Source organism: Staurois parvus, unplaced genomic scaffold (genome assembly GCF_062004578.1).
Source record: "Staurois parvus isolate SC_StPar_1 unplaced genomic scaffold, SC_StPar_1.0 ptg002863l, whole genome shotgun sequence".
Taxonomy (NCBI): domain Eukaryota; kingdom Metazoa; phylum Chordata; class Amphibia; order Anura; family Ranidae; genus Staurois; species Staurois parvus.
Genome location: NW_028320659.1, coordinates 136,710 through 160,000, shown reverse-complemented (window position 1 = coordinate 160,000; position 23,291 = coordinate 136,710). Strand labels below are relative to the sequence as shown.

General features: G+C 51.1%; 1 protein-coding gene across 1 annotated transcript in view; it reads left to right on the top strand.

Annotated features, from left to right (window-relative positions):
* Positions 1-23,291, top strand: part of LOC149429020 (ATP-dependent RNA helicase with zinc finger domain-like) — a 118,624-nt gene that overhangs the window by 7,582 nt on the left and 87,751 nt on the right. The window contains exon 2 of the mRNA XM_089666821.1: positions 18,983-19,210. Within this exon, the coding sequence (XP_089522947.1) occupies positions 19,001-19,210 (210 nt within the window). The 5' untranslated portion in view covers positions 18,983-19,000. The remainder of the gene's footprint in view (positions 1-18,982; positions 19,211-23,291) is intronic.

Sequence of the window (23,291 nt, the reverse complement as noted above, 5' to 3'; positions counted from 1 at the left end):
CTGTAATACTGTGGGGTGAGAGGTCAGGACGGGCCGTGTCATTATTATATGAGGTATTATCCCGGTATAGAGGCGTACTGTAATACTATGGGGTGAAAGGTCAGGACGGGCCGTGTCATTATTATATGGGGTATTATCCCAGTATAGAGGTGTACTGTAATACTGTGGGGTGAGAGGTCAGGACGGGCCGTGTCATTATTATATGAGGTATTATCGTGGTATAGAGGTGTACTGTAATACTATGGGGTGAGAGGTCAGGACGGGCCGTGTCATTATTATATGAGGTATTATCCCAGTATAGAGGTGTACTGTAATACTATGGGGTGAGAGGTCAGGACGGGCCGTGTCATTATTATATGGGGTATTATCCCGGTATAGAGGCGTACTGTAATACTATGGGGTGAGAGGTCAGGACGGGCCGTGTCATTATTATATGGGGTATTATCCCGGTATAGAGGCGTACTGTAATACTGTGGGGTGAGAGGTCAGGACGGGCCGTGTCATTATTATATGAGGTATTATCCCGGTATAGAGGCGTACTGTAATACTATGGGGTGAAAGGTCAGGACGGGCCGTGTCATTATTATATGGGGTATTATCCCAGTATAGAGGTGTACTGTAATACTATGGGGTGAGAGGTCAGGACGGGCCGTGTGTTGGTGTAGGGACTATTATATGTTCCGTGAACTGTCGTTACCATTGGCGGATTTTCTGTTTGTTCCAGACAGTATTATACTTCTACGGTAATTTGTGGACGGTGTTACCGGAGGGCCGGTCCCGTGTTACCGGAGGGCCGGTCCCGTGTTACCGGAGGGCCGGTCCCGTGTTACCGGAGGGCCGGTCCCGTGTTACCGGAGGGCCGGTCCCGTGTTACCGGAGGGCCGGTCCCGTGTTACCGGAGGGCCGGTCCCGTGTTACCGGAGGGCCGGTCCCGTGTTACCGGAGGGCCGGTCCCGTGTTACCGGAGGGCCGGTCCCGTTGTCCAGGGACAGTCATACTGGAAGAACTGGGCAGTTTAGGGGTTTGCTATACTGGAGAACTCTGCATTTATTTGGTGGTGTATTGGTTGTTGCAGGACCAGTCCTTTATATCAGGCCTGATTGTATTAGGAGGAGACCCTATTAGGGGAAGTCCCAGCGGGTGGAGTTGGACAATCTGATTTGTGGTCCCGGGATGGAGGCTGGTCTGTCGTGTTACCTCTGATGGAGGACATGTCTGGACACATGCAGGTTAGTCAGGATGAGGGTGTCTGGTGGTAGAACTATGCTGCTGGGGGGGTTATGTATGATGCAGAGTGTAGACTAGGTCCCTCAGGTGTGGCCCCTCATATCTCTGCAGGGCCCTACAATAGCAGTGCAATTTCACACCTCAACACCATTTTTTTTAAGGGAATCACAATGCACACTCAAGAATAACCTTAAGTGGCCACCCCCCCCCCCCCGGCACCGGTGTGGAGGGACGCGGTGGCCACCCCCCCCCCCCCGGCACCGGTGTGGAGGGACGCGGTGGCCACCCCCCCCCCCGGCACCGGTGTGGAGGGACGCGGTGGCCACCCCCCCCCCCCCGGCACCGGTGTGGAGGGACGCGGTGGCCACCCCCCCCCCGGCACCGGTGTGGAGGGACGCGGTGGCCACCCCCCCCCCCGGCACCGGTGTGGAGGGACGCGGTGGCCACCCCCCCCCCCCCGGCACCGGTGTGGAGGGACGCGGTGGCCACCCCCCCCCGGCACCGGTGTGGAGGGACGCGGTGGCCACCCCCCCCCCCGGCACCGGTGTGGAGGGACGCGGTGGCCACCCCCCCCCCCCCCCGGCACCGGTGTGGAGGGACGCGGTGGCCAACCCCCCCCCCCCCCGGCACCGGTGTGGAGGGACGCGGTGGCCACCCCCCCCCCCCCCGGCACCGGTGTGGAGGGACGTGGTGGCCACCCCCCCCCCCCCCGGCACCGGTGTGGAGGGACGCGGTGGCCACCCCCCCCCCCGGCACCGGTGTGGAGGGACGCGGTGGCCACCCCCCCCCGGCACCGGTGTGGAGGGACGCGGTGGCCACCCCCCCCCCGGCACCGGTTTATAGCCATTTGTTAGATTGGCTACTTTGCAGGGCAGAGGAGACCTAATTGGCCCCAGATCTTTCCTGGACCTGTGTGTTATTGCAAGGGCTGTTGTTTGTCCCTTGTAGCAATAAAGTTAAATAAGAAAAAAAAATAGTGACTGTAAAAAAACCCCCCATAAAACTAAATAATACATTACAAAAAAAGAAATAGAGCGTCCACATCCTCTTGTGCATATGTGAACGCACACGCAAGTCCGGTACGAATATGTAACCACGGATCGCACACGTAGAGTATCGGCCCGAACATCAGACCAAGATCAATAATTCTGGTGCCAGAGACTGGTAACCTGGAAATCGGTGGCTCTCAGCCTGTGGAACCTCAGGAGCCACATTTGTCCTTGGTCATTAAGTAGCAACCCAAAAATAATTTCATTTCCCAAACATAATTTATTCCACGAAGCAGCCTGTGCGATATTCTGCTGTGTACATCACTTTACATAAAACACTTTATTAGATTTCTACAATAAAAAAATCATTTTAACCCCTTCAATTCTGGGCACCTTCACCCCCTTCCTGCCCGGGCCAATTTTCAGCTTTCAGCGTTGTCACACTTTAAATGACAATTGCCACTGTGTGCCCATAGAACATTTTTATCATTTTTGTTCACACAAGTAGAGATCTCTTTTGGAGGGATTTCATCATCAATTCGTTTTTTATTCTTTGGAAAATTAAAAAAAAACGCGTTTTTCTTCATCTTTTATAAAATATTGCAAATAAATCTTTCTTAAGTTTTGGTCAAAATGTATTCTGCTTTTTTTTTTTTTTTTGCTAAAAATAACCCAATTTTAGTTTTTATTGTTCAGTCTGTAGGAAAGTTATAGAGTCCACAAATCATGAGAATTTATATATATATTTGTCTCTGATGATCAATCAATCCTGATTTACTGACGGACAATCTCATTTTTTGAGGCCCAAAAACACCAGGACAGTGCAAATCCCCCCTAATGACCCTTTTTGGAAAATACAGTCCTAGGTATTTAGTAAGAGGCATGCAGAGTTTTTTTGAAGTTGTGATCTTTTGTCACGATTTTTTTTGTGTGAAAATTAACTAAAATTATTTACATATGGTCACCAGTCCAGGGCAGCGTTCTCCTATGACTGGTGTGGTGGCGATCAGGGACATCCGTGACAGTGTTTAAAAAAAAAAAAAAAAATTATTTATGTTATATTTTTTTCTATTTCTTTCTTTATTACCTTTTTTTTTTTTTTTTCAACACACTGTGACCAAGGGAAAACAAATGTTAACTTAGTAACATTGTACTACTCTGGGCAAGTGATGAGATTTTTTTTTTCTTTATACTTTATGATTGCTTATACCAGCAATGGGCAAACTACAGCCCGCAGCCCGTATACGGCCCGGCGGACCTTTTAATCCGGCCCGCGGAGCTAGGCTCCCGCTAGGCTCCTCTCACAGTCCGCCCTGAAGACCGGTGTAGCATGAAAATCTGTCCCCCTCGACGTATCTGCGCATGTGTCGGAGATCGCCGATCGGCTGCTAATGCCTGAAACTGGCACATGCGCAGATACGTCGAGGGGGACAGATCCTCATAGGAGACAGATTTTCATGCTACACCGGAACGGCGAGAGGAACGCGCGGAGCAAAGGTAAGTGAATTGACACAGGGGGGACTTGGGGACTTAATATGGGGGATGAATTAATATGGGGGATGAATTAATATGGGGGATGAATTAATATGGGGGATGAATTAATATGGGGGATGAATTAATATGGGGGATGAATTAATATGGGGAATGAATTACTATATGGGGGATGAATTACTATGGGGGATGAATTACTATATGGGGGATGAATTACTATATGGGGGATGAATTACTATATGGGGGATGAATTACTATATGGGGGATGAATTACTATATGGGGGATGAATTACTATATGGGGGATGAATTACTATATGGGGGATGAATTACTATATGGGGGATGAATTACTATGGGGATTGAATTACTATATGGGGGATGAATTACTATATGGGGGATGAATTACTATATGGGGGATGAATTACTATATGGGGGATGAATTACTATATGGGGGATGAATTACTATATGGGGGATGAATTACTATATGGGGGATGAATTACTATATGGGGGATGAATTACTATGGGGGATGAATTACTATATGGGGGATGAATTACTATATGGGGGATGAATTACTATATGGGGGATGAATTACTATATGGGGGATGAATTACTATGGGGGATGAATTACTATATGGGGGATGAATTACTATATGGGGGATGAATTACTATATGGGGGATGAATTACTATATGGGGGATGAATTACTATATGGGGGATGAATTACTATATGGGGGATGAATTACTATATGGGGGATGAATTACTATATGGGGGATGAATTACTATGGGGATTGAATTACTATATGGGGGATGGATTACTATAGGGGGGATGGATTACTATAGGGGGGATGGATTACTATAGGGGGGATGGATTACTATAGGGGGGATGGATTACTATAGGGGGGATGGATTACTATAGGGGGGATGGATTACTATAGGGGGGATGGATTACTATAGGGGGGATGGATTACTATAGGGGGGATGAATTACTATATGGGGGATGAATTACTATATGGGGGATGAATTACTATGCTTACTATGGGGGAATATTACTATACTTACTATGGATGACACATACACATCATTCATCTACTCTTGGTCCGGCCCCCGGGTCCAATATATGAACCCATTGCGGCCCTCAAGTCAGAAAGTTCGCCCACCCCTGGGTTATACCAATGAACGTCATTGATATAAGCAACCATTTTTACTGAATTCATTCTTTTGCTGTGATTAGCTGTGATTGACCAAAGCTTATCACATGGTCCAGATGGGCTGTGATTGTTCCTGTCTTGTACCATGTAACTGCTGTGGCCAATCACGGCTAACAACACAATTTGTATATAATGGATCCCATGAAAGGAAGCCATCCATTGTATACAATTGTCATTTGATCCGCTATGATTTGTCACAGCGATCACGTGACATTGGCGGTGGGCCGGTGTAGTGATCTGTCATCAGACCGGTGATAGATCACGCAGCTGCGCGGTGCCTTTTGACATGACGTCACACGACGTCCAGTAGGTGGAGCGTCCTGCCTGGTCATCAGTCTGCTATAGGCCAGGCAGGAAGGTGTTCAGCATGCATAAAAGAACAAAAATCCCCCAATACCCCCTAAATTTAAGCAGTGACCCCTCCACCACATGCTGATAGCCCATTAGGCTGAGCATTGCCTCCCCTCCTTTCCCCTTTCATGCTCTTTCCTTATCTCCATTTCTCACCCGCCTTTACTACCCACCTTGACCCATGTCACTCCCGCAGAGGAAGGAGTAATGAGTGTGAGGGTCATGGGACCGCTTTGTAAGTGCACCGTGCGCACCACCTTAATGGAACCGACTGGCCTCAGCAATACAAATATTAAGGCCGGCCGTAGTTGTGGTCCCAGCCGTCTTCACATTTATATTAGCGCTGTAACGGAACCGGACCCTGACTGCGCTGGGGTATTTCTGTTACACTCCCGCTTCCCTGTCCGAACACAAATCCACGGACACCACCGCTGACCATACAAGACGAGACAACCAGACTAGAAGGAAACCAGAAAATAGACGGCTTTATTTTAACACAGATACAAGATATAAACATTCAAGAGAACAACCCCCCTCCCTGCATAAGGACACAGGGCGGGGCAATACATTTAGTAACAAGAGACACACAGCAGACGCCCCCCCCACCAAGCCAATACACAAACACATACATCCCATAATAGTTTGCTCCCAAGCAAGACACACAGTAGAACAATGGGACAACCACATGGCATTAAACAATGAACAACCCCCACCTATACATGTCTACACAATAGCAGGACTTTCCACCCTGCACCCCTAACAGGCACAGGGTGACTTACACATAAGAGGGATATGGAGAGCTGAGACAGGGGTCTCCTCACCTCTCTAAAGGGGGCTGTGTTTCATGGGCCCCTCACCCAAAGTGACTCCCGTCTCAAGCGCGCCCAGCAGTTTTTATTAAACTTTGTTGTCAGGGCTCTGGGCATTTTATTGGTGCATTAGAGAGGCCTGGAGGGCAATTGCCCCATGGCCCAGTCTGCCCCTGGTTGTGACCCATTACTTGAGCAACACGGCTGTAAAGTTTTTTTGGAGTGTCACCTATGGGTAGTGTACTGTAATTTTTTGTCATTCCGCAGGCGTGCACACTTTTAAAGCCGCATGTTTGGTATCTATCTACTCGGTGTAACATCCTTTTTCATATTTTACCAAAAATAATTAGGTATTATATTGTGTTTGCACTAAAATTCAAAGATTGTGAAATTTGTGTTTGCTGCACAAATACCGTGTGGCATAAAAAATTGCAGTAATGACCATTTTGTTCTGCAGGGCCTCTGCTTTCTGAAAATACGTATATGTTTGGGGGTTCCAAGTAAGTTTTTAGTGAACAAGATGCTGATTTTTACATAAATGTAGGAGTTGGCCTCGTTTTACATTGGTAGCATCATGTATTGTGTGCTTGACATGATCAGAAGCCCCTCCAAAGGTTTGGGCCTGAAAAAAATTATATTTTTGCTTTATAATTTATGCACATCAGGAGAATCCTACTTGGTGCGAGAGAAATCCCAGCCTTTCCTTCATCCAAACATTTTTACAGATGAGGCCCTCAGAGTGGAGTGTCTGCCTGCTACTGGACAGGAAAACTCAGAGGTAGACGGCTGGTTCAGGAAGAAGCAGAGTTGGATTTGCTCCATGACAGTAAAGCTCAGAGGTAGATGGCTGGTTCAAGAAGAAGCAGAGTTAGATTTGCTTTGTGATGGTAAAATTTAGAGGTAGATGGCTGGTTCAAGAAGAAGCAGAGTTAGATTTGCTCTGTGATGGTAAAGCTCAGAGGTAGACGGCTGGTTCAGGAAGAAGCAGAGTTAGATTTGCTCTGTGATGGTAAAGCTCAGAGGTAGATGGCTGGTTCAGGAAGAAGCAGCATTAGATTTGCTCCGTGACAGTAAAGCTCAGAGGTAGATGGCTGGTTCAGGAAGAAGCAGACTTAGATTTGCTTCGTGATGGTAAAGCTCAGAGGTAGACGGCTGGTTCAGGAAGAAGCAGACTTAGATTTGCTCTGTGATGGTAAAGCTCAGAGGTAGATGGCTGGTTCAGGAAGAAGCAGAGTTAGATTTGCTCTGTGATGGTAAAGCTCAGAGGTAGATGGCTGGTTCAGGAAGAAGCAGTGTTAGATTTGCTCTGATGTGTTCTCATGGATGATGGCTCTGGAGCCCGCACCTTCAAAACCAGGTCAGCATTGGCAGGCTTTTGTGTTTTTGTCCTGAACAATTGCCTTCTCTTGTGTGGTGACTATCTAAGGATGCCAGTTGATGCCAGCTCTGCTATTCGCTGGTTGTTACGTAGCCGACACCCGCTGACATCCTTTACAACCAGTGGATAGCTAGCTTTGCATACAATGTCCCCCACCCCCCCTCGCACCTCCATGGTGGTCGCCATGCTCCAGCGCCTCTCTGCTCAGTCTCTTGTACAGAAGCCATTGCTAACACCTGATGGGGAGGAGCTGGGAAGACTTGGCGAGAGAGATGGGAACATTTCATTGGCTCTGTCAATGTGAGGGGAGGCGGCCAGACCGACTCCATATTAAGGAGCTAATGAGCAGATAGGAGCTGGGGGTGGTGACCATTGTAGAGCTGTGGGGGGGGGGGGAGCATTGTTAACTGGTTGTTAAGGACGCTGGCAGATACTTTTCTTTATAGTCGTGACCCCAAAAACGCACCCAAAAATGCAGGGTTGTCAGCTCACTGGATTTCTAGAAAATGTTTGCTGTGCTTGTAGCTTTTTTTTTTAAAAAATCTTTATTTAAAGTTTTCATGATACAGAAAAAGAAAAACATCAGAAATGAGAAGCAAAAACAAAACCAGCAGCGAGCCAAACCGGCCCACAGACACAAACAGGAAGGAAACATTAGTAATTGGGCAGAGGCCCTCTGTTATGGAGTAAAGGGGACCCCACGCCACATGCATCCTATTAACAAGTCCAAAGTGTGTGCGCGCGTGCGTGTGTGTGCGGGGGATTGCCCCATTCACGTGGTCAGGAGGTGATAGAAGACCTCACTGACTGTCTAATGGTGATCCCTACCTTGGAGTTTGGGGTAGGGGGGTCACTCTGAGGTGTCCTGTTTTTTCATGAGGGAAATGTGGGACCCCTCGGCCCGCCCGCCCGTGGGACCCCTCGGCCCGCCCGCCCGTGGGACCCCTCGGCCCGCCCGCCCGTGGGACCCCTCGGCCCGCCCGCCCGTGGGACCCCTCGGCCCGCCCGCCCGTGGGACCCCTCGGCCCGCCCGCCCGTGGGACCCCTCGGCCCGCCCGCCCGTGGGACCCCTCGGCCCGCCCGCCCGTGGGACCCCTCGGCCCGCCCGCACGGGAGACCCCTCGGCCCGCCCGCCCGTGAGACCCCTCGGGCCGCTCCGCACGGGAGACCCCTCGGGCCGCTCCGCACGGGAGACCCCTCGGGCCGCTCCGCACGGGAGACCCCTCGGGCCGCTCCGCACGTGAGACCCCTCGGGCCGCTCCGCACGTGAGACCCCTCGGGCCGCTCCGCACGTGAGACCCCTCGGGCCGCTCCGCACGTGAGACCCCTCGGGCCGCTCCGCACGTGAGACCCCTCGGGCCGCTCCGCACGTGAGACCCCTCCTCTACCTGCTCATACCGCCATGTTACATAACAGACCGATGACTGCCAATATCTGCCTGTGTACTGAGTGTCCTCACACCATCATCGTGTCTCTCAGCTCAGTATAGACTGCTGTGTCCTGACATGAACCATGCAGCCTTCATTTACAGGGAATGGTAGTAATGGTGGCAGATTGCACTCTTCCAGCCTTTTAACCCCTTATTGCCATTTTCAGCATGTTGACAGTGATAACCTGCAGAGGAGGACATTGCCAACATTTATAGGACAAGATGGTGACACCGGTCCATGTACAATAATGCCTGTTAAAGCTGAGCTCCTGCTAATAAATCCACCCGTCACGTCTCTTCTCCTTGAATCTCGGAGATCTTTGTGTATTTCTTCCAGATCTGTGGTGTCATCCAGGGTGAGACTTCCTGGAATAAAGACCGCTCACTGCTGCGCTCTCTCCTTGTGCAGGGGGACTGGACTGGACTCCGCCCCCTCCTGTAGTTTTTTAGAAGCAGGCTGTAGTGGGTGTGGCTTGCTGTGTCCCTCTCACAGCTTTGCTCTCTCTCCTTGTGTAGGGTGACTGGCCTTGTCCCCTCCCCCTCCTATAGTGGGTGGCACCTGCTGTGTCCCTCCCACAGCTCTGCACTTTCTCCTTGTACAGGGTGACAGGTATTTTCTCTGCCCTCTCCTGTAGTGGGTGGAGCCTGCTGGGTCCCTCCCACAGCTCTGTACTCTTTCCTTGTGCAGGGTGACTGGCCTTGTCCCCTCCCCCTCCTATAGTGGGTGGAGCCTGCTGGGTCCCTCCCACAGCTCTGTACTCTTTCCTTGTGCAGGGTGACTGGCCTTGTCCCCTCCCCCTCCTGTAGTGGGTTGAGCCTACTGGGTCCCTCCCACAACTTGCTCTCTCTCTCTCCCCTTGTACAGGGTGTCTGGTCTTTTCTCTTCTCCCTACTGCAGTGGGTGGAGCCTGATGGTCCCCTCCCACAGCTCTGCTCTCTCCTTGTACAGGGTGACAGGTATTTTCTCTGCCCTCTCCTGTAGTGGGTGGAGCCTGCTGGGTCCCTCCCACAGCTCTGTACTCTTTCCTTGTGCAGGGTGACTGGTCTTTTCTCTGCTCCCTCCTGCAGTGGGTGGAGCCTGATGGTCCCCTCCCACAGCTCTGCTCTCTCCTTGTACAGGGTGACTGGTCTTTTCTCTGCTCCCTCCTGTAGTGGGTTGAGCCTGATGGTCCCCTCCCACAGCTTTGCTCTCTCCTTGTACAGGGTGACTGGTCTTTTCTCCGCCCTTTCCTGTAGTGGGTTGAGCCTACTGGGTCCCTCCCACAACTTGCTCTCTCTCCTTGTACAGGGTGACTGGTCTTTTCTCTGCTCCCTCCTGCAGTGGGTGGAGCCTGATGGTCCCCTCCCACAGCTTTGCTCTCTCCTTGTACAGGGTGACTGGTCTTTTCTCCGCCCTTTCCTGTAGTGGGTTGAGCCTACTGGGTCCCTCCCACAACTTGCTCTCTCTCCTTGTACAGGGTGACTGGTCTTTTCTCTGCTCCCTCCTGCAGTGGGTGGAGCCTGATGGTCCCCTCCCACAGCTTTGCTCTCTCCTTGTACAGGGTGACTGGTCTTTTCTCCGCCCTTTCCTGTAGTGGGTTGAGCCTACTGGGTCCCTCCCACAACTTGCTCTCTCTCCTTGTACAGGGTGACTGGTCTTTTCTCTGCTCCCTCCTGCAGTGGGTGGAGCCTGATGGTCCCCTCCCACAGCTCTGCTCTCTCCTTGTACAGGGTGAGTGGTCTTTTCTCTGCCCCCTCCTGTAGTGGGTGGAGCCTGGTGGGTCCCTCCCACAGCTTTGCTGTCTGCATAGGTTTATGCACAGCACAATGATGATGTCACTGCTACATGACGATGTAATATCTGGGTTTGTAAAGGCAGTTGACTCTAGTAAGTGGATTTCTATCCTTTGTGGTTGTTGAGGGATAGATTTAAATGTCGTATTTTTGTGCCTGGTGTAAAGCAGAGAACACAGCCATGTGTGGCCCGGTTTTGTTCTCAGTCATTATATAACGAATACTCCGTGTATGGCAGCCGGTGGTCAGATTCCCTCGTTTGGTACAGAAACAATGTAACATTTATAATTATTACCATTCTGCAATTCAATTTTGTTAAAAATGACCTTTCAGCTTCAATCTGCAGCTCATTAGCATTTTCTGAATCTGCCAGAAGAATGACAACCACGGCAGTGCCATTGACTGGCCATTCCCAGAATCCTTTCCTGCACAGAGCTTGAGTGTGACTAACAGGCAGCCTGCTGTTTGGGGTGTGGCCTCCTCAACGCCGTATACAGGTTTCCTTAGACTGACTCTGTGGAGGATTTGTTATTTTTTTCCCACCAGGGTAATGATGGAATTTGCAGTATGTCACCTGGACAGGAAATGAGGGGAAATCTCCCCAGTAGGGACACCCACTGAGTATATCCCTTCCTACTCCATCCATATCAGAATCAGCATTGTGCCTGGAGATGCTCTTACTTTGGTCGGTATACAAGTACATGTCACGAGGACCACAATGGGTGTCTGGAAGGTGACAGAGAGGTGGCATGCCCTGTCTCTATCACGTGGGTTATGCGGAGTGGGTGTACGGGGCATTCCCGGCTCGCTGGGATTTTGATTTGGATACACTTTTATTTCTAGTTTTAGTTTGTTACTTCACATGGAATACACAATGTCAGATTACCCCGCGGAAGAAAGTCCTCCCTGTTGAGGTGGTGGTGCACCATATTCTGGGGGAGGTTGGGAAGATTCGGGGTCTTGAAGGGCATGAAGCCTCGGGCGGTCTGGATAAGGGTGTGGAGGAATATCAGACCTGCCTTTGGTGGACTGTCCATCTCTGGGGGAGGGGCTCTTTTCTTATGTTGTTCTTTTTACTCCCTTGTTGGTTAAGATCTTCATTTTGAAGGAGGACTTAATGCATAATGGGGGCGGGGCTGTTTCTTGACCTATCAGGTTTGATGTCTGGTGTAGTGATGTGAGTCTCAGTAAGATGTATTCCCCGGTAATGACGTTCATTTCTGAGAGGTTTGCTTTTGTTGAACAGCAGATTTTGCTTTATTTTTGTTTTTATGTAAATATGTATATAATTATTTATTTTTGTGTATTCTGTATATTCTTTTATATTTGCTGATTGTAAGACTTAATAAAGAAAAAACTGGAAGGTGACAGATTGTTGGGAGGGATCTGGTGACTTCCAGGAAGGCCGGTGATCTGGTAATCCTGGACAATGGCAGCGGATATCAGGGCGGTCCGGCCGCTCCTCTCACTTGTTGGTGAATTATCCTTTGTTCCCCATGTATAAATAATGAAGAGGCCGAGGATCCTTCTATCACATTTCACAGGACCCGTCACCTGAAAACCCAACACTAACGTTATCCTGCTTACCTCTTCCTAACCCCCAACCAACCCTTCCGACCAACCCTTCCGACCAACCCTTCCGACCAACCCTTCCGACCAACCCCCCCCAACCAACCCTTCCGACCAACCCTTCCGACCAACCCTTCCGACCAACCCTTCCGACCAACCCCTCCGACCAACCCTTCCGACCAACCCTTCCGACCAACCCTTCCGACCAACCCCTCCGACCAACCCCTCCGACCAACCCTTCCGACCAACCCTTCCGACCAACCCTTCCGACCAACCCCTCCGACCAACCCCTCCGACCAACCCCTCCGACCAACCCCTCCGACCAACCCCTCCGACCAACCCCTCCGACCAACCCCTCCGACCAACCCCTCCCGACCAACCCTTCCGACCAACCCCTCCCAACCAATCCCCCCCCCCCCCCGACCAACCCCTCCGACGGACTTAAAGCCGAGGGTTCATTTTAACTCCACCTTGTCCTGCAGCACATGCTCCGTTTTTCTTAAAGAGTAACTCCACTTTGGTTGTGAAAAAAACCTTTCCCCTCTGGGTGACCACCATACATTGCAGGGGTTGTAACAAACTTTGTTAATGTATGGAAGGGGTGGCGGGTAATGGATAGGGGCGGTGGCAGAGAATGGAAGGGGTGGTGGGGAATGGATGGAAGGGGTGGTGGGGAATGGATGGAAGGGGTGGTGGGGAATGGATGGAAGGGGTGGTGGGGAATGGATTGGGACGGTGGTGGGGAATGGAAGGGGACAGGGTATGGGAGGGTTGGTGGGTAATGGATAGGGTCAGTGGCAGGAAATAGGGTCAGTGGCGGGGAATGAATGGGGACTGTGGCGGGGTATAGATGGGCATTTTGGCAGGGAATGGATGGAAGGGGTGGTGGGGAATGGATTGGGACGGTGGTGGGGAATGGAAGGGGTCAGGCTGGGGTATGGAAGGGGACGGGGAATGGTTTCGGGGGTGGAAGTGTTATAAGATGGAAGGAGAAGGTCCCAGGCGCTCTATTTCCTGGTCACATGACTGGAAGAGTCCACAGTCACAACACTTCTGATAAGCTGCACATTGCTGTCTCTGGAGTTCCCCTCCACACCCGGAGTACCGGGAAGGGGGGAGGGGTTTGTAGAACGGGAGAAGGATTCTTAGGCCTAACTGAGTTACAGAGCCGGAATATTATCATGGATGGTGGGGTTTCTATGAGAGGTGGAAAGCCCATCCCCCTTTCACTGGTTGCTCCTCCTGAGATATAATCATCTGAGCAAAAAAAAACAAAAACAAAAAATACATAAAATATACAGACGGGCAGTCGGGGTGGTAAAAGCAGGAAGTTGAGATGTGGTTTTACCAAGAAAGGGGCAGGCAGCAAAAATTAAAGCCCGTGTCACATTCATTGTCCAGCACTGCCACCAAATGCAGCATTGGGGTGAATGGGGCCACACTGCAATGCACAGGGTTGTGGCTCAGTGGTTTGACCTCTTCAGGGATCCTGGATCACTTTTCAGAGGGGTGGTGTGGGCTGTGTGGAAGTGATTTCATTACAGCTGCTCTATAACTGGAAGCAGTAGATGTACGCAGGGCCGGCATTCATCATCTATTAGTAATCATTGTGTCTGAGTGTCTGTGCAGCGTGCCCCCCCCCCCCCCCCCCATCCCGGGGTCAGCTCAGCCAGTTGATGCACCGCGCTATGAGGGCCGAGGTGACGGGTAGAACACATCATGTTTGGAAGCTCCTGGTGTTATGACAGATCACAGCAAAACCCATTCAAGGGGGCGCACTGTGTGCCGCCCAAACCATCCGCCTGCACAGGGGGCCGGCTGTGTTCTATAGTCTCGGGGCTTGTCAGCTGGACTGTCCTAACAAGGGGGTGAGGACCCCATACAGGACTGCCTGCCCTTCACTTTCAGTGATTAGGAACCTCCAATTACAACAATTACACCTCCGAAAAGGATTTTACCTGCTTCTGTCTTGTAGGTATCAACAATTGCCACTCTATTAAACTTTATCTTCATTATTTAGATTTATTGGTTAAAGTGGTAAAAACTGCAGGGTTTGTTTTTTTACCTTAACACATTATCTTTATTATTATTACAGGTACTTGTATAGCGCCATCAATTTATGCAGCATTGTATATGTGTACATTCCCAACAGTCCCCGCCCCCGAGGAGCGTACATTCTAAGGTCACTAACTCACATCCATACATACACATATTGAGGCCTATTTAGACAGGATCCAATTAACCTACCAGCATGTCTTTGGAGTGTGGAAGGGAACCGGAGTACCTGGAGGAAACCCACACAGGCACAGAGAGAACATGCAAACTCCAGGCAGGTGGTGCCGTGGTTGGGATTCAAACCAACAACCCAAGTTGGAAGTACTAACCATTTAGATGCTGTGCTGCCCATTAAAGTAGTAGTGGAGGAGCTCCTTCCCACAGCCTCCACTTTATACTTGCCTAAGCCTGATCTCAATCCAGCACTGTGCCAGGGAGCAGTGGCGCTCTCTCTCTCTCTCTCCTCACTGGACATGGAGGCAGCAGCGAGAGCCATTGGTTCTTGATGCTGTCAATCAAATCCAGCTAGGTGGGTGTGGGGCCGAGCCGTACTGTGTGTGTCTATAGATGCAGATAGGTCGGCATGGGATTGAGCCAACGTGTGTGCCGCTATAGGAAGCTGTTTGCTTTGGTCACACGCGGAGTGGAGGAGGAACTGAGAGCGTTGGCAGGGGAACGGAGAAGAGGAGGACGGGGGGGCTCCTCTGTGCAATACCATTACACAGAGCATGTAAGCAGAACATGTTTTCATTTTATTTGGTTACTTTACAATCACTTTAACCACTTGAGCTCCAGCAATGTACATGTACCGTGCGGGACTTCGAGCCATTATACCAGCATGATGCTTGCAGCTGCAGTCATCATCCCAGGGCCGACGGTCGGCTCTCTTGTAATAGCAATCGGAGCCGTTAACTAGCCTCTTGATTGCTATTACAGACAGCGTTGGGCGCCACCACCTTCTCCCGTCCCACCAAGAGTCACGATTGACCAGCCATTGCTTCTGCCGACTGATCAGAGCTGTACAAAGACCTCATGGGCTTCGGTTCGGCTCTGTGATCTAGTAACCCAGAATCTGTGACCTCACATCACCTCCGATTTACGCAGAGGCTAACCGCGCCATTCAGCGCATTCATGCGATCAGATGCTTTTAAGGGAAGAGGAGGGATTTGGGGTCTTAATAACCTCAGACCTCTCCATAAAGAGCACCTGTCACTTGCCTATTGATGTTTACATTCCTTGTGACAGCAATAAATGTGATACAATAAAAACATTAAAGCAACAGTGTAAAAAATAATGAATTAAATAAAAAAAAAATTGAAGTACCCCTGTGCTTGGTAAAGGCGAGTGCTTGGTAAAGGCGAATGCACGCGTCGGTCGCGCACAGACAGGGATTGGAGGTATCAACGCAAATGGCAGATCACGGTCAGTGATTGCAGCACCAAACCTCTTGTGTAAATCTAAGGTGGTCAGCTGTAAAGGCTTTTAAAGCGTCGCCTATTGATAGTCAAATCTACGTCTTTTGTCACCGCTGCGCGGGTGTGCGCAGTTTTTAAAGCGTGACGTGTTTGGTATCTATTTAGTTGGCATAACATCATCTTTTATATTTTACCAAAAATTGGGTTATGTATTTTTTTTCTTGCATTAAAATAAAAAAAAAAAAGATATATTTATCCTAAAAAAAATTGTGTGGAAAAACCGCAGCGCAAATACCGCGACAAATAAAATTCCAAAACTCACCGATTTTATTCTCTAGGGCCTCTGCTTTATAAAAATATTGATCATGTTTTGGGGGTTTGAAGACATTTTTTAGCAAAGAAAACTGATTGTTCCACGTAAACAAAAAGTGCCAGAAAAGGCAGAAATCCCCATATGATGGGGTCTGACCTCTTCCCACCACCTTTTACCAAAGCATTTTTATTACTGTCTGTGTTGCATTTGGAGAGTTTTCCTCACTTCCTGTCTTGTTGGCGAGAAGTGGGGCTCAGTTATTCTAAAAGATCCCCTAGAAAGGGATTCTTACCGATTGCACTCTGCAGGTATAGTAAACGTCTGGTGCACTTCTGTATAGGAACCAATCGGCTTCCAGGTTTTATTGTCAAAGCTTCACGGACGAAGCTGATTGGCTGCTGTGCACAGCTGCACCAGATTCTGAGTGCTCCAGTTTTAGTAAATCTCTATCTGGTAAATCTCGCTCGCCTGCTCCTTTGTGACTGCCGCCGTTCCTCCAGATATTAGTAAACGAGGTGAAGCTTCACTTTGCAAAGAATACCCAATCACAGGCAAGGAAAAGAAAGCAAAACAGCATTTTTGCTCGCACATGATTGGATGATAGAAATCAGTGGAGCATGCCCCTCACTTTCGCGGCGCGCCCCTCAGATTCGGAGCATCTGCACTTGCAGTGCGCAGACTGTTTGCCTTTAGTAAATACACCCCATTGTCTGATGAAAGGTGGTGCTTCCGCCTCCAATGTGACTCCTTAGGCAGACCATAGTTGGGTCGTTTATCTGCCAAATTTTCGTCCGCACGAAAAATGGGCCGATATTCTTGCCGTTAGTGGGGCAAGTCCGTCGGCCGTTTTTCACGGATCTTCACATTTATTTTTATCAGTCATGCTGAAAAAAACACGTTTTTTGTGGACATTGGTGGCAGCATTGACGACGGGGCCGACCGATTTTTCGTTTCGGCCGATAAACGTCCCGTCTATGGTCTGCATTAGGGCTTGTTTACACTTGTTTCGGTCTCTGGGAAGTGGTCTGGATTCAGATCGCTCTTCAGTGAGCATTTGACAGGCGGTGGGGAGGCCCACAGTAGCGTGCTGCAACCACATGCATTGCGCACAATTTCGGTATGCTTGCAGAGTGGTCCCGTTCACATCAATGGGTCGCACTTCGCAGGCGCCAAGCCCACTGAAAGCAACACGACATCATTGTGACTGCGAAGCATTGAGCCTCCACCGTGTGTACACCCCCAACTGCAGCCTCTGCCACTATAGTGGGTGCAAAGTCCTTGTGGGTGCATATCCGTGGCAGGTGCTGGCAATGCTGGGCTTACACACCAAGGGGGCTATTTACTAAAATCTGGTGCAGCTCTGCCTAGAAACCAATCCGCTTTCGGGATTCATTGAACAAGGTGACGTTAGAATCTGATTGGCTGCCATGCACGGCGGCACCAGATTTTGAGTGCTCCAGTTTTAGTAAATCTCTTCTATATAGTGTCATGTGTGGTGACTCTCGCCTGTTCCTTAGTGACTGCTTTCCTCCCAAATACCCGGTGATCCTGACACTTCCCTTTCTCTATCTTTGATTGTGAGCACAGAAGCAGATCTGTGGCCGGCGTGGTCAGTTCTCGGCTTCCTCCTATAAGATGCAGGATGTCATGCTGACGCACAGCGGGCCTGTTCTCCCCCCGTGCCTGTACTGGGCTGTCACACCGCTGCTCTAGCCCTGTTTTCTTGATTGACCGCAGCATAAAAAGTAAATTGTACACATACAGGCGTACCTCGGTTAGCGTCATTTTTGGGTTACAAATGAAAATAATGACTCTAAATGTCTTTAAAGTGCACTTTATAAAGAGTTTTGAACAGATAAAAGACTTTTTTTTTTTTACATTTTTCTGACCTCCGGAATGGTTTTATTGGTTTTCAGTGCATTCCTGTGTGTTTCGGTTTACGAATGTTTCACCGGATGAGAAGTCCCGCAGAACGAAATAAATTCGTAAACCGAGGTACTCCTGTATTCACAGAAAATACAATTCTGATACATTTCCTCTTCTTATGTTCTCTCTGCTCCTTCTTGCCATAGCGAAGGTCTTGTCCACATGGGGTGGGCTCCTCCATGCCCCATGCAGGGGTGTATTTATTGACATGGGGTGTCACAGGTGTTGAATGCCCCCCCATACCGGCAGTCCCATAGCTGTTCATTGGGGCGCAGGGGCTGCATGGACACAACCGCTGCTCCCAGTATGTCATCTGTGCGTGTCCCTGAACCCGGCCTGGGAGCGTGTGAGGGGTGTGTCATTTCTTCCGTTGACTTCCTGCCTTGGATGGTTCTCCTCATCCCCTGCATGACATGGACACTTCCTATTGGATGTCCAGCGGCTGGGTCCTCTCAGGAACCAGAAGAGGATGACATCATCACAGGGGAGACGGTAGGAGATTGCCAATCTCGGGTTCAATTTGCACCACAGGAAATGTGGTCTTCCGGAACTGGCAATAGCGAGGGACTTGCAGGAGGGACGTGGGTGGGAATATCTGTCAGGGCAAGGTAAGAGTGAACAATTGCCTAGCAACATGGGGGGGGGGGTGTAAGATTGGAAAAAAATGAAGTTCACCCAGAATGGGGCTTCAGTAGTTTTAGTTGGCTGACAGGCCCTCTTCATGCCGCAGGCCCTCTTCATGCCGCAGGCCCTCTTCATGCCGCAGGCCCTCTTCATGCCGCAGGCCCTCTTCATGCCGCAGGCCCTCTTCATGCCGCAGGCCCTCTTCATGCCGCAGGCCCTCTTCATGCGACAGGCCGGTAATTGAGCGGGTTAGGTGCCAGACTGGGGACCCATTTGTTGCTTAGTGCAGAGTGTCCACTAGAGGCGCTGTGGTCCAGTTCTGATGTTTATGAACGTTTCCCCTTCATACTTGTATAGAAAAGTCGATGTGTCCTCTGACCCCGGTGTCTGTGTCCTCTGACCCCCATGTCTGTTCCCTCCGCAGGATTTCTGTCGCTGAGTCATGGCAGACAGAAGACTGGCCTATCCCTGTGAACAAGCATGTGACTCCTTTAGAAGATTCGATTATGAATCGGCGGTGCAGCATTGCACGGACTGTCTCCTGTCCCTCAGCCACTACAAGAGCACGCACCCCGCCAAGGCCAACTCCACCCACATCAACCGCATCAAGATCGAGAGCCTGCTCTACAGAATCGCCTCTTTCCTACAGCTGGTAAGTGCCGGCCCCCTGGAGGGGAAGGGCGGGGCTTGGGGGAGTGGAATGCCAACTGTAAATGTTACAATCTACAATGACCTTTGAGCTCACCATACACGATACAATCTTTGTGTAATCTGTTTGATCAACCAAAACCATGTAATATGAGGACCTACCTGACCCATCAGTCAGTTTTTATCTAATCGGGCCCTCGCATTACACGGATGTTGGTAGTTCTACAGAAGATTGTACAGTGAAATTGTAGCATGTATGGGGAGCCTTAAAGGAAAAGTTCACCTTTTGGAAGCATGCTTCACCCATTTTTAGGGTAGAATTTGTAACATGTTCCCAATGCTGCAGCAGTGCACTCCGCCCACACGGCCTCATCATTCATTCACAGTGTTCTGTAAATGAATGAACTACAAGTACCTGCTGCCTTAGCCGTCGTCAGCTTGTAGTTCTCAGTGAACTCCCATGCTGCTGTAAGTGCTGTGGTAGTTCATTGATTCTTCCTGTCAGTATATCTGCTGGTCTGTACATCCTATACACCCCGTACATCCAATACACCCCGTACATCCAATACACCCCGTACATCCAATACACCCCGTACATCCAATACACCCCGTACATCCAATACAGCCCGTACATCCAATACACCCCGTACATCCAATACACCCCGTACATCCAATACACCCCGTACATCCAATACACCCCGTACATCCAATACACCCCGTACATCCAATACACCCCGTACATCCAATACACCCCGTACATCCAATACACCCCGTACATCCAATACACCCCGTACATCCAATACACCCCGTACATCCAATACACCCCGTACATCCAATACACCCCGTACATCCAATACACCCCGTACATCCAATACACCCCGTACATCCAATACACCCCGTACATCCAATACACCCCGTACATCCTATACACCCCGTACATCCAATACACCCCGTACATCCAATACACCCCGTACATCCAATACACCCCGTACATCCTATACACCCCGTACATCCTATACACCCCGTACATCCTATACACCCCGTACATCCAATACACCCCGTACATCCAATACACCCCGTACATCCAATACACCCCGTACATCCTATATACCCCGTACATCCAATACACCCTGTACATCCAATACACCCTGTACATCCAATACACCCCGTACATCCAATACACCCCGTACATCCAATACACCCCGTACATCCAATACACCCCGTACATCCAATACACCCCGTACATCCTATATACCCCGTACATCTCGTACACCCCGTGCATCCAATACATCCCGTACGGGCAAGCACATATACTGACAGGTCTGTAGGAGACCTGCATGACACCAGCGACCTGCTAATCACTGTGAAATGCTTTACAGGCTCCTGCAGACAAAAATAATAAGTGCACATTTTTTACCTTTAAGCAGGCCATACATTATGAAATTTTCTTTCATTCAACCACAGATTAAAGGAAAGAAAATTGCTTGGTTCCTCCATCAACACAGTCAGTGTTGATGTGGGAATCCCTCCTGCAGCGCTATTGCCTTCTTCCATCGGGGAGCACGGTGAGACAGGACGATTGTACTTAAGTTGTTCAATGGATCGATTTCCCACCCCATAGAAATTTGGACGGTTCCTACTGACCTGGTTGAATTTTTAACCGTCTATGGCCAGCCTTAAATGTACCAATTGCTGTGCAGTGCGGGGTCCGGCTGGGCTGGATATAATTGGTTTGTTCCCTTGCGTTGTGCGTTTGTCCCTATTTAAAGGTGGAGTGCCATTCATCTGAAGGAGGACCCCCCCCCCCCCCTCACACACACACTCTATAAAACAAAAGAAAAACAATTGCACTTATCTATATCCTTGTGACTTTTTTTTCATGTCACCTGGTTTGTCCTACCTACCTGTGCTTTGTGGTCCCCGTTCCGTGCCAACGTTCAAAAAACTTCCATGATACTGTGCATGTGCGAGATGACGTTATTTGCTTCATTTTGAGCATTTGCCATATGAAACTACATTCATATGTTAAAAGAAACCCTTCGCCGAGATCCTGGGAGAATATCCTGGGGATGCAGCCTGCTCACACACGGTTCAAATCTCAGCTGAACCGAGCCACATTCGAGCATTCACTACATCCGCTCTCCCCGGACCCCGCATTCACTACATCCGCTCTCCCCGGACCCCGCATTCACTACATCCGCTCTCCCCGGACCCCGCATTCACTACATCCGCTCTCCCCGGACCCCGCATTCACTACATCCGCTCTCCCCGGACCCCGCATTCACTACATCCGCTCTCCCCGGACCCCGCATTCACTACATCCGCTCTCCCCGGACCCCGCATTCACTACATCCGCTCTCCCCGGACCCCGCATTCACTACATCCGCTCTCCCCGGACCCCGCATTCACTACATCCGCTCTCCCCGGACCCCGCATTCACTACATCCGCTCTCCCCGGACCCCGCATTCACTACATCCGCTCTCCCCGGACCCCGCATTCACTACATCCGCTCTCCCCGGACCCCGCATTCACTACATCCGCTCTCCCCGGACCCCGCATTCACTACATCCGCTCTCCCCGGACCCCGCATTCACTACATCCGCTCTCCCCGGACCCCGCATTCACTACATCCGCTCTCCCCGGACCCCGCATTCACTACATCCGCTCTCCCCGGACCCCGCATTCACTACATCCGCTCTCCCCGGACCCCGCATTCACTACATCCGCTCTCCCCGGACCCCGCATTCACTACATCCGCTCTCCCCGGACCCCGCATTCACTACATCCGCTCTCCCCGGACCCCGCATTCACTACATCCGCTCTCCCCGGACCCCGCATTCACTACATCCGCTCTCCCCGGACCCCGCATTCACTACATCCGCTCTCCCCGGACCCCGCATTCACTACATCCGCTCTCCCCGGACCCCGCATTCACTACATCCGCTCTCCCCGGACCCCGCATTCACTACATCCGCTCTCCCCGGACCCCGCATTCACTACATCCGCTCTCCCCGGACCCCGCATTCACTACATCCGCTCTCCCCGGACCCCGCATTCACTACATCCGCTCTCCCCGGACCCCGCATTCACTACATCCGCTCTCCCCGGACCCCGCATTCACTACATCCGCTCTCCCCGGACCCCGCGTTCACTACATCCGCTCTCCCCGGACCCCGCGTTCACTACATCCGCTCTCCCCGGACCCCGCGTTCACTACATCCGCTCTCCCCGGACCCCGCGTTCACTACATCCGCTCTCCCCGGACCCCGCGTTCACTACATCCGCTCTCCCCGGACCCCGCGTTCACTACATCCGCTCTCCCCGGACCCCGCGTTCACTACATCCGCTCTCCCCGGACCCCGCGTTCACTACATCCGCTCTCCCCGGACCCCGCGTTCACTACATCCGCTCTCCCCGGACCCCGCGTTCACTACATCCGCTCTCCCCGGACCCCGCGTTCACTACATCCGCTCTCCCCGGACCCCGCGTTCACTACATCCGCTCTCCCCGGACCCCGCGTTCACTACATCCGCTCTCCCCGGACCCCGCGTTCACTACATCCGCTCTCCCCGGACCCCGCGTTCACTACATCCGCTCTCCCCGGACCCCGCGTTCACTACATCCGCTCTCCCCGGACCCCGCGTTCACTACATCCGCTCTCCCCGGACCCCGCGTTCACTACATCCGCTCTCCCCGGACCCCGCGTTCACTACATCCGCTCTCCCCGGACCCCGCGTTCACTACATCCGCTCTCCCCGGACCCCGCGTTCACTACATCCGCTCTCCCCGGACCCCGCGTTCACTACATCCGCTCTCCCCGGACCCCGCGTTCACTACATCCGCTCTCCCCGGACCCCGCGTTCACTACATCCGCTCTCCCCGGACCCCGCGTTCACTACATCCGCTCTCCCCGGACCCCGCGTTCACTACATCCGCTCTCCCCGGACCCCGCGTTCACTACATCCGCTCTCCCCGGACCCCGCGTTCACTACATCCGCTCTCCCCGGACCCCGCGTTCACTACATCCGCTCTCCCCGGACCCCGCGTTCACTACATCCGCTCTCCCCGGACCCCGCGTTCACTA